The following is an 11,651-nucleotide window of genomic DNA, read 5'->3' as shown; positions in this document are numbered from 1 at the left end:
AAGTGGAATCTACTTTTCTCCTTGAAAGCTCAGCTAAGTGGAATAATGCAACCTTAACAGCACAGAAGATCAGTGAGATATGTGCTTCTTGTTGTATTTGGGAAGAAATATCGCTGACACATTTCTAAACTAGTAAGATTCGTATTACTAATGTCATCCAGATCTGTCATAATATTTCCTTTTTGGATAATGGAGTTCATAGTCTACAGCGATTTGGATGAACAAGCAACATGAACAACAGAAAGTACAAAAAGACTTCAGTTTCAAGATACAGGATGATGCCATTTAAAATGATGCATCATGAAAAAGATCTTATGATGTTAACTATCCAAGAAACTACTTTGGATTCAAGGTCTAATACGCGATGTGATTGATGCTGTTCGAGAAATGTCTGTCACGGTACTACAGGAGATATCAATGGGCACATCTATTTTGTGAAGAAAGATAAACTGTTCATTGCAACAACAACTTCTTAATAACCTATCTGACTGGGCCTTTCGAGAAAAAAAAACAACCTATCTAACTGTGTCTGGGTACTAGGGACACTTTTGAAAGATACAACAGCAACACCATCAGGCTTTCACCTCGACAAGGGTCAGCATTAGCTGAGGTGTCACCCAGCAGCGACTGCTGATTGCTGAGTTTTAACACTGGTGCTCAACAATCAAGTTGTCCGATAATAATGTTTGTTAGCTATTTAGTTAGTAGTAATAGGTCCATCACTGAAGGTAAGTGTCACCAATAAAGCACAATTTGGTCACTTAGCACCAGAACCCAAGGGAGCCCTTCTTCTGCATTCTTCAGTTCTGGACTCTGATGGAGGTTGCCAGTGGAGAGATAATTATATCTCACTCACTAGTGATAAGCAAGGTTGGTAGTTTTTTCTTGGCATGATTGCATGCTTCATGGTTTAAAGATTCGGTAATGCATGGTGTGTGTGGAGTTAACTAGAATGCTAATGGTGTTATACCTTGAAACAGAAGGAACATACATGTCATGATGGTAATCAGAGTTGTTGCAAGGATGCTTGGTGATTAGGTCTCATGTCATTCTAGCTTTATCCAAGTTGATTGAAATACATTGATTCTTTGCTCAGCATGTGAATGAAATGTGATATTCTTCTATGTTCAGGGTGAAGTATTCTACATGTTCATTCTACTTGCTTTGGACTTGGGATACGCTTTCTTTCTACCTAAACAGAGGTCTTTGTGTAGCATAACAGAAACATATATACTTTCTGGCATAAAGTTCATTTTGGTCAAATTTGCTTTTGACATGTACTAGTTTTTGATTCGTTGATCAGTGACATATATCATTAAATAAACCCCGCTAAGATTCTTTTTTGAACAAAATATGTGACATCGTGTGGTGTGTCTGTGTCAGTGGGAGTGTGACAATTGAAAAAAAAGATTGAAAGGAAGAGGCCACTAATGAAAACCATCACCATTAGTTTGTTCTGCTTGTCCGAGCTTAAGTGAAAAGCAACCCTCGAAATCCTAACAACCAGCTCTAAGGAACTGGAAGATTGCATCAGATAGGTGGCTAGTAACATCTATGTTTCAAAATGATTTCAGGTATCATGCACCTAAATAGCTAGTTCATTATTTCTCTGGGTAATCTTGCATTTTTATTTCCTTTTTCTGTTGTCGGTAAGATGGGTACTTTAAGATGGATCAGGGCAAACAGAAACTCGATTTTCCGAGACATTTTATCACGATCAAAACTGTGTCCTGATGGTACTTCATTGCCACTAGAGCACAGATGCTTTACATTTCAACACATGTTGCAGGTCGGCAAAACTGTTTAAAAGTAGACTTCCTTTCTGACTATCAATCGTATTCGTCGACTGTAGTAGGGTCTTCCTGAAACTCAACATTCGTTGTTTCTAAGGCAAATCAGCAATAAAAGAATCAGCATGTGATCAATACAATGCAACAAGTTCCTCTGTTTAGTTGCTTGCTGGTCTATAGACAAAGCTACCTGAGTGTGTTATTTAAAAGCACTTCTCCTGCATCAATCATACAAGTAGTCCTCCTACCTGTTTCAGAGATGTGACCAACAAAAGAAACAGAGACTGAAACAGAGTCATGGATGGCTACATGAGAGACTGAAATTGCATTTTCAGTGTTCTGCATCTCCATAGGATAGATGCAGTCATAAACCTGACAGCATATAACTTGAAAACAGGAACAAAAATGCAATGTGGCAAACAGCTTCTTCAGCACAAGCATTGAAACAACCAGAGATGCCTAGTGAATATTCAATGTGCAGAGATACATAACAACAAAGTTATTCCTGAATCCTGATCAGTCAGCAGTCATAGGGATGCCTTACTAACTAGGAGTATCATTCAGAGGCCAGATGACAGTAATCCTCCAAAGGACCGAAGTAGCCACGCACCCTAGTAATTACTAAACTCTAGCAGATAACATAAGACAATCAGAAGTGCAGGAGCCATGATCGATGATTCCGACATCAGCATTACGTGAGGAGCACACGATCCAGACCGCTAATTGCCACGAGCTCTCATGACTGCCCGCAGGTTCGCTGGAACAGCGAGGAACTGCAGGCATGCTTCCTTCAGTCTGTCGCAGTGATGCTGCTCCGCGAGCGCGAGCACGATCTCCACCGTGGCGACGTCAAGGAGCCTGCACAGCTTGTCCTCGCAGATCGTCTTGAGCCTCGGCAAGCCGTACCTGTCCGCCGCGACGAGCAGGTTCCGGAGAATGGCGTCTTCCTCTTCCTTGTCCATCTCCGGCAGCGAGTCGGTGTAGGCGTAGCGGAGCAGAGCCTTGAACGCCCGCGGCTCCACGCCGTCCACGCGCACGACGCCGGCTGCTGCGGCGCCGTCATTCGCCGCGCCCAGGAGGTCGGCGCTGATGACCGGCGACCGGGCCGCGAGAACGCACCGGTGCGCGGCGAACGCCTCGCCGCCGACCTCGAACACCACGTCGGTGCCCCTTCCGGCCTGGAGGAGATCGCCGAGGTGCTTGTGCAGATCGGACGGGGGAACGGCGGCCGACGGCGCCTCCTCCTCCGTGCGGAACCCGTTGAGGACGACGATGTCGCACCTGATGCTGAATCGGTCGAGCCCGCGGCGACGCACCAGCGCAGCCAGATCCTCATTCTTGCAGAATTTCGAATATCCCCAACCGGTGCGGCTGGTGAAATCGTGCTGCACTTCGGGATGAGACAGCCACTCTTCCTTGCGCTTAATGAAGAATAGCGCCCGCGCCTCCGACACGATGCTGAGCCGGAACCTCGCCCTCACCGGCTCGGCGACGTCCTCGTCGAGGAAGGTACCCATGGACACCCACCCCTTGCTCGCCGTGCCGTTCCCGTTGGGGTAGTACCGGACACGCCAGCGGTGTCCACCCACGGTGAAGGGGGAGGAAGCCAGGAGCCCCCCTGCTCCGGCGGGTGCGGCGGCGACGAGGGTGCCGGCGTCGACAATGAGCTCGTGGCGCCCGCGCTCTTTGTCGGCCACGATTGAGGAGGCGGACCGCGACGGATTGCGGCGGCCGGAGGCGGACGGCATGGCGCAGATCGGCTTCGATCGCTGGTTGCAGGTGCAGACGAGGGTTTTGCAGCAGAGTGGGGAACTGGGGACTGTGGTCTCTGGTCTGTGGTGGGGGACGGGGAGAAATTTGGAATTTGACCATTGTCAAGAAGGAGCCTCGTCAAAATGCCATCAATCAAGTGGGCTTTGTCAGTTTGCTATTATGAAACAAGGTCATCTCGCTGGAATGCTTTTTCACTCTTTTATAATTTATTTTGTGTTTTCTTTTTCTATTTGGCACATGATTGACTCTTTTGCCCTCTCTTTCTTCTATCTGGGTCACGAGAGCCAGTCTGTACTGCTGTTGCTGCTCGGCCTCTTCTCTGTGCTCCTCCCATGGCCGCCGCCGCCTACGCGCCATGCCCCTAGCGCAGCAAGCCGCCCCTCCACCCTCCCCCTCCGCAGCAAGCGAGCGAGCGCTCCGGTCGGCGTCCTGACCCGGGGGTCCGGATCCCAACTAGTAAATGCCGTGTGTTTCCTCGTCCCAGATGTTAATGCAAGAGGCAACACAGTAACGCACGGGTTTATCCTGGTTCCGGCCACGGGGCCGTACGTCCAGCAAAGGGGTGTGCGAGGGCGCTGTATTATCTTGCACCCGGAGTGCTTGTAGTAGGGGGTACAAGCGAGGCGAAAGAGTGAGGGAGGCTCCCAAGTCTCCACTAGAAGAGGAGTCAGTTGAGGTGAGAGCTCAGTGGTGCTGAGAATAATCGCGAGTGTGGGTGACCGTGGTTGCTGATGTCCAGAACGTCTCCCTTTAAAGGAAGCCCGCCTCCTCCTTTTATAGTCACAAGGAGGGGCAGTGTACATGAGTGGGGGAACGTGGAAGTCGTCGTCTTCCCCCGAATCGCGGGGGTGCAGTGGTCAAACACTGTAAGAAGTACACTGTGGGGCATGACGTCGGGCATGGTGGTCGTCCTGGGCGTCGTCCTTGACCTCGCGGAGATCGCGCCGGCCTCCTGTCAACCCCAGCAGGCGGCGTGGTCGTCACTGTAGGATGCTCAGTCCTCCAAACGTGGCGTTCCGTGGGTCCTGCAGGTCAGAGCCTTGCGTGCTCCAGCGGTGGCGGGGCACGCGGCGATCCCGGACCCCCCAGGACGGAGTGCTGGCGTGCACATCAGGAGGTCCGGGAGACACGTGGAGGTCCCGAATCCCTCTAGGGGGGAGGTCCGGGACTTCGGCTGCGTGTGCTGTGTGTCCCTCTTGGAGGGGCACGTGGCGTCGTCGGACCCCTTCCCAAGCAGGAGGTGGGTCCGGGGCCATACGTGCGATGAGGTAGAGTCGGGTCGGTCGGAGTTGGCAGAATAGTGCGGGGAGCAGTGCCGAGCACGCTGCGTCCCGCGTCGTAGGTCCCACAGTGCTGCCACAGAACCTGGGATGGTGGAGCAATGACAGGAGTTGGCGGATGGGACTCCGGTCACAGCCACTGTGGGGAATGGCGGCCTGACGCCGTCTGTCCTGAGCACTGTGGAGGAGTGGTTGGCATTTAGTGCCTTCGTACGGTGGGCGGTTGAGCGGTGGGGCCGTTTATCCCTTACGCCAAGGGGTGGCCTCGAGCGAGGCGGAGATGTGTTACCTGCTCGAGGGGGGTTCGCTGCCCTCGAGCGAGGCGGAGATGGTTTGCTCGCTCGAGAGTTGGTTCGCTACCCTCGAGCGAGGCAGAGATATGGGGCGCAGTCGAGGGTCCCGATGGGAACCCTCGAGCGAGGCAGAGATCGTCCCGTGGGCCTGAGAAGGGTGCGAATGGGCCGCATGCTGGGCTTCTTTGAGTCCTTTCCTTTCTTCCAGATTGGAAGGAGGCCGTGGGCCTTCGTGGGCCCAATTGCCTTAATCATGTGTTTGCGTTTTAGAGTGATCTTAGTACCCCGATTAGGGTGTCCCTAATCGTGGTACCCGACAATAGCCCCCGAGGCTTTGGTCGAGTCAAGGGATTCAGCCAAAGGGTAATTCGGCAATTTCTCCCTTGACGTGATCGGTCAATGTCGTGCACCCGCCAGGCGCGCCTGAGCGCCAGCCCGGTGGATGTGAAAACTCGTCGGCCGGGGTATTGCGCCCACGGGGGAAGTACTTCGAGGCGCATGCCTCTTTGTTTGTTTGTTCCGGGGACAAGACGTGTCCACGCGCTGAGGGGGGCCAGGGCGACGATGGTGCTTGCTGTTCGGCAGCTAGCGCTTTCATCGCGTTGTCCCGCGCTCAGGGCCTTGGCCCTGCTTCTCCTGGTTGTCTTGTGGCGCGCCGTTCGAGGGTGGTCGGCCTGAGCCGATGCTGCACCGCTTAGCGTCCAGGGGCTCAGCTTCGCTTTATTTCGTTCGGTCGTGTCTCGGCGCAGTAACCGAGGGCATCCTTTGCTCGTGGAGCGCCGCGCCGTCACAGGCGGTCCAAACCCTTGTCCTTCGACAGGCTTGAAGCTTGGCGCCCAACGCAGCTATAAATAGGGGTCATGGGGTTCCCTTTTCCACTCCAACTTCCCTGCACTTTCTCCCAGCATCGCCTAAGTCCTAATGTTTTCTTTTGTCTTTCGTGACCGGCCCCCAGATGGGGTGGCCTGGCTGTTTTAGGCTTTGGTGCTAGAAGAATGCTTGCGAGAGGTGGGGGAAGACCGGAGAGGGCGTGCACACCATCCCTCAGTTTCAGTGGGATCAGCAGAAGAGCATTGGGCCCGAGGGGTCCTGCTCCTGCGATGTCCCCTAGCCTAAAGGGGGATGGAGCCGCCTGACCATGGCGTTAGTGCCAGGTCTAGTGGCTGTTCTTCGCATCGTCCCCCCCGGCAACAAGGTTGCTCTCGGGGAGACAGTGCGGAGGGTGCTGTCCGCCAGCTCGACCCCCCGCATAGTCTTCGGTGGAGGAGATGCTAGAAGAAAGCTTGCGAGGAGAGCATCCCGCCGGACCCGTGCGGTCTGGGGGCTGTTGCTCGCATCCCTAGCAGTCTGGCTATCGCGTCAGCCAGGGGCTCGGTGCCTTTCTTCGTCGCTCGCTCCTCCCCAAGACAGGGAAAATTGCCACACAGGTGGCAACGTGTTTGTACTTTTCGATGGCTTCGCGCCGGTAACCCTTTGTAACATTTATTTGCATGGAGCAATAAAGTCCCTTTCTCCTTCACGGGGAGGATGACCAAGGGTATAGGGATATACAGAGGGTTACAGTCCTCGAATATGTGTGAAGTCTCCTTCGTGGGGGCGCGTCAGCGCACCCGCGGGTGTAGCCCCCGAGGCCTTGGAGGAGAGTTTGTGCTCGTCCAAGGGCTATAAACGTTGCCCCACTGGGTTGCCTCACCGGGGTGGCCGTCCAGCGTCTTTTTCAGCCGGCAACGGCACTCTTTCAGCCGCCCTCGTCATTCTTTGTGCTGGTACAGTGACCCGGCGTTAACCTTAACCATATGGAGAGCGCGCGTTAATAGCGGGGGATTTGGTTATACACGTGGAGCTTCGCAATTGACGGTCGTCGACTTATTCGAGGGTGCGGTCTGAACCGTGGTGTGCGGGGAGCCCCCGAGCCCAGGCCCGTGTGAAGGCGTTCAGGGGAACCCTCGACTTTGATTACGACCCTCGTCGCCCTTCCGCAGGGAGGAGGGGTGAAGCGCACCATGCTACCCATGCCCGGGCCGCGAGCTATGGCTACTTCGGTGAGCTATTAGCGGGTAATTCAAGTGGACGTCCGTGCCCCGTTCGATAAGGGTCGGCTCGTGGTCCATGGACACGTCTCATAAAGCGCTTGCTATGGTTCGCTAGGCGGGGCTCGGACCCATTCGATAGGGTCCGAGGGCTCGATGCTCTCCCTCGATGGGATCCCCCTTCTAGGCACCCTCGACTGGCCTTGAACACTGCGCAGGATGTCTCGAACTCCGCATTTGAGGGTAGCTTATACGGCACATCCATGCAGTCCCTGACTCTGGCGATCTAGGGTGCCTGTCGTACCCCGGACGGGCCAGGCTTCGAACCCCTGATCAGTAAGGCCTCGGAATGCGATTCCTTCGAGGGTAACGAGACCCCGGAAGGAATATTCCGTCATGATTCGAGAATGGCGTGGAGTCGCGAGTAACGCGCGCGGGTCTTTTGCTGGTTGTGGGCGACGTGGCCTGATTCGTGTGGTGCGGTGCGGGCGCGCCTTTTCAGGCAGCAGCCTCGGGCAGACGAAGCGGCGTGGGCGGTGGCTGACGGATGGGATAGTGCAACAGTCGCGCCGCGCCCGCCGGTTACCGCGCCACAGTTATTGCTATGTGCACACGTGGGACTCCGCGGTCGTGGGGCCCAGCCATCAGCGACAGCAAAATCTACCGCATTCAATGCGGTAGATTCGGGCTGTGGCGGCGGGTCCGCCCATCGCGGTGAATAAAAACGAAGAGAAGGGGGTTGTTTGGGCTCACCTGGCTGTTTGCCTTCGTCTCAGTTTGCCTTCTCCGCCTCCCCTGCATCCTGAGCCCGCAGTCAAGAACGAAAGGAGGAAGAGGAAGGAGAGAGAGAGAGCGCGCACCTTAGCCATTCCGGAGCCTTCATTCCCACATTCCCCCTTGAATCGAAGAGATGTCGGATATCTAGGAGCCCCTGCCGTGGGGGAAATCCTCCGCCACCATGGTGGTTCTGGAGCAGTTGGTCGCCGACCGGCTGCTGTCGCGGAACCCCGACTCGGGGGCGCAGGCGTGGATTTCCCTGCGGCCGGAGGAGACCGAGCCGAAGCCTCCGCAGGGTTACGTTGTGAGCTTCGTGCGCCTTCACGAGCAAGGCTTCGGCGTCCCCGTCGGCAGGTTCATGCGGGCTTTGTGCGAGTACTACGGAGCGAAGCTGCATAACTTCAGCCCCAACTCCATCTCGTAGGCGGCGGTCTTCGTCGCCGTCTGCGAGGGGTACCTCGACATCGAAGCCCACTGGGATCTATGGATCCACTTGTTCCGCGGCAAACTCTTCGTCGAGAACGCGCGGGGCCAGCCGAAGCGGTTCGCGCGTGCCGGTGGCTTGACGCTGCACGTGCGCCCAAACCGGAAGAACCTCTACATCCCCAGCAAGATGACGACGAACAACGCCGGGTGGAGTCGAGGGTGGTTCTACCTTCGGAACTACAGCGGCGCACTCCCGGCATTCACCAACAGGGTGCTCCAGGAGCGACCACCGAAGTGGGACTGGGGGGTGTCGCCCCCGGCGCAACAAGCCAAGCTCGGAGTCCTCACCGACGCGCTGGCACATCTGACGAAGAAGGGGTTGACGGCGGTGGCCGTCAACGCAAACTTTCATCGGCAGAGGGTGATCCCTCTCATGGAGAGGGCCCTGCCGATATTCAAGCTCACCCCCGGGAGCCAGGCTGAGGGCTCGAGGACGGCGTTCGAGCTGCTTTCCCACACCACCGCCGCCCGGAGGGCGAGGTACGCGGTGGCGGATTTCCCCCACGACCCCGAGGATCTTTGGAGGATCAAGATGCGCCCTGAGGCGGGGTACATTTCACTGGTGAGTTTTGATTCCGAATTCGTTATGTCTTGTGCAGCCCCATTCCTTGCCCTTGACTCTGTCTCGGTTGTACTTTGCAGGGGTTAAAGTACCACTCCTCGAGGCCCCCGGTCCCTGAAGAACACCAGATCAACCGCCTGCACGCAGAGAAGTTGAAGAGGCGGAAGACGCGGCGGAGGCGAAGGCCGAGAGGAAGAGGAGGAGGAAGGCAAAGCACGACAAGGCGTGCAAGATCGCTCGCGCGGAGGGGAAGCCGCGGCCTGCCACGCCCGAGTCCACGGACGAGGAGGAGGAGGAGGCCTCGGACGCCGAGGGCCACCTTCTGGGGGACGACGGGGCGGCAGCGGGTGCGAGTTCCCCGCCGACCTACCGGTGGGATGACGGCGAGGGGGCGCCGGCGGCACCGGAAGAGACAAGGGCCGTGGCGGAGTCATCAGCGGATCTGTCCCTCGAGGGGACGGAGCGGGAGTCGTCCCCTCCGGCGGCGGGTGAGGAGACGCCCGCGCCCCAGGTGCTGATCCGTGGCGACGAGTCTGCGGCGGGCGCGGAGTCGTCCGTGCTGGCAGCCTCGAGGCACCAGGCCAACACGAGGGGGCGCCCTCGGGGCAGTCTTCGAGGGGCGGCGCGGTGCCGCGGGCCCGAAGAAGCACCACTAGGAAGCGGAGCATGAGTGCTCGATCCGGGTATGTGTCTTAGACTTCATCTCTGTTGTGTGTTTGGTCCATTTCTCGATCTCGTTGTCCTCAACCTTTGTTCCTCGATTTCCAGCCCTGGGGCCGTCGCCAAGGATGCGGTCCAGCTCGCCCCGACCAAGGCCCTTAAGACCGGGGCACGCAGTACGCCGCACACGGCGCTGCAGCCCCTGCCTGCCGTGGACCTTGTGGCGGAGGCGGCGGAGGCGGCGAAGCCGCGGGAGGCGATGGCTCGAGGGGCCCAAGCGGCCCAGCAAGCTCGAGCTCAAGAGGAGGAGGGCGATGTCGGCCAGAGCGGTGCTGAAGCAGCCGCCCAAGCCGACGACGTCGAGGAGACTGGTCGGGGCGGTGCGGATGGCGCCGCCCGGCCGGACATTGAAGTTGAGGCCAGTCAGGGCGACGCGGCCAGCGCCGCCCGGCCGGTTACAGAAGGAGAAACTGGTGGGGGTGCGCAGGAGCGCCCCGCCGACCATGCGGAGGAGGAGACCCTCATTCTCGAGCCCCCGAGGGCTGAGGCCGAGGGCGTCGCAGAGGAGGAGACGGCGCTAGGGGCGCCGGGGGTGGACGAAGCCCCCCGTCTCGGAGCCCACCGAGGCCCGGGACGAGGGTATCGTCGCGGTGGTGCCAGTGCCAACGGCGCAAGGGAGCATGGTGGCGGTGGTGGAGCTGCCGGACAGCAGCGAGGAATATGGGGATTCGATGGACATCGACCCTGCTGCTGCGGCAAGCGCCGCCGCGCACATCGCCGAGTTCGCATCGGCCAACGCGGATGTGCTCGAGGCGGGGACATCCGAGGGGCCTCATCATGGGGCAATCGTCCCGTCCGGGCTCCCCTCGAAGTTTCTCCGCAAAGAGCAAGAGGAGGAGGAGGCCTTGAACGCGCAGCTCGACGTCGGCCGCGAGATCCTACAAGCCCTCGATCGCGCCTTCCAGCTCCATCAGAGAACGGATTACCAGGTCAGCCAGGTAAATACTTTCCCCTGAAAATTACTCGGATTCGATTTCGGCTTTAACATGCTTTTACCCCCACTCTTCCACTTGCAGCAGCTGAGGGAAATCTCACGCGAAAAGAGCGCCGAGATGACCCAGATGTACTCCCAGATGAGCCAGCTCGGGCAACACAACGCCGAGCTAGTGCTCAAGAACATCGAGGCGAACACTAAGATGACGGATCTGGGAGCGCGTCAGCAGGCGTTGGAGGAGGATTTGGCGCGGGCTACTGGTGAGCGGGATGTCCAGAGGGTCGCAGCGGAGCAGAAGGCTCGGGAGGCCGAAGCGCAGGCTGCCGAGCTGCAACGCCTCCGAACAGCGCTCGAGGAGAAGGCTCGGGAAGCCGAGGCACAGAGCGCCGAGCTACGGCGCCTCAGGACATCGCTCGAGCGACAGGGGACCGAGCTCCTCCACAAGGAGGTGGCCGTTGTCGCGCTCACCGGAACCCTTCGGGAAAAGGGCGAGGCCCTCGAGGAGAAGGAGGTGGCCCTCCAGAACGTGGGGACCACCCTCAAGGAGAAGGAAAACTCCTTATCCTCGCTCGAAGAGGCCGCCCGAGTCCAGAGGGAGGAAGCGCAGAAGAGCATCATGGGTAAGTACCTTCGAATTTTCGTTGGTTTGTTTCTTTTCGTAGCTTACATTGATTTCTTTTGCTCAGAGCTGAGGCATAAGGTGGCGGACGAGTCCGCGGCGAAGGAAGCAGTTCACACCGCGCTCACGGAGGCACAGGCGGAATTTGCTGAGCTGGAGCAAACCGCCGTGAGCGTGTGCCAAGGGCTCGAGGTAGAGGGTGCCGTCTCGGGCAGTTCGGTGATCAGCCGCCTGCGTGCGCTAGGCGGTCGGATTGCCGAACACGCCAAGAGCACCTTCCGCCTCGGTGTCCTGCAGGCCCTCACCGTGGCCTCGACACACTACCTCATGGATCTCCAGAGGGTGTCGTTGGGGTACGTCGTTCACGATGACGCTGATGCGGACGCC

General features: G+C 57.5%; 1 protein-coding gene across 1 annotated transcript; it reads right to left on the bottom strand.

Annotated features, from left to right (window-relative positions):
• Positions 1–2,196: 2,196 nt before the first annotated feature.
• Positions 2,197–3,843, bottom strand: LOC120693370 (BTB/POZ and MATH domain-containing protein 1-like). Its single transcript, XM_039976788.1, has one exon. It carries the CDS (start codon positions 3,536–3,538, stop codon positions 2,510–2,512), a length of 1,029 nt encoding a protein of 342 aa, XP_039832722.1. The 5' UTR covers positions 3,539–3,843; the 3' UTR covers positions 2,197–2,509.
• Between the last annotated feature and the right edge of the window lie 7,808 nt (positions 3,844–11,651).

The sequence above is a fragment of the Panicum virgatum genome, chromosome 9N, assembly GCF_016808335.1.
Source record: "Panicum virgatum strain AP13 chromosome 9N, P.virgatum_v5, whole genome shotgun sequence".
Taxonomy (NCBI): domain Eukaryota; kingdom Viridiplantae; phylum Streptophyta; class Magnoliopsida; order Poales; family Poaceae; genus Panicum; species Panicum virgatum.
Note: the sequence above shows the minus strand (reverse complement) of the source record. Positions and strands in the feature narration are given on the sequence as shown.

Excerpts from the sequence above, each read along its gene's own strand:
- LOC120693370 (XM_039976788.1), bottom strand. The coding sequence starts at position 3,538 with ATGCCGTCCGCCTCCGGCCGCCGCAATCCGTCGCGGTCCGCCTCCTCA.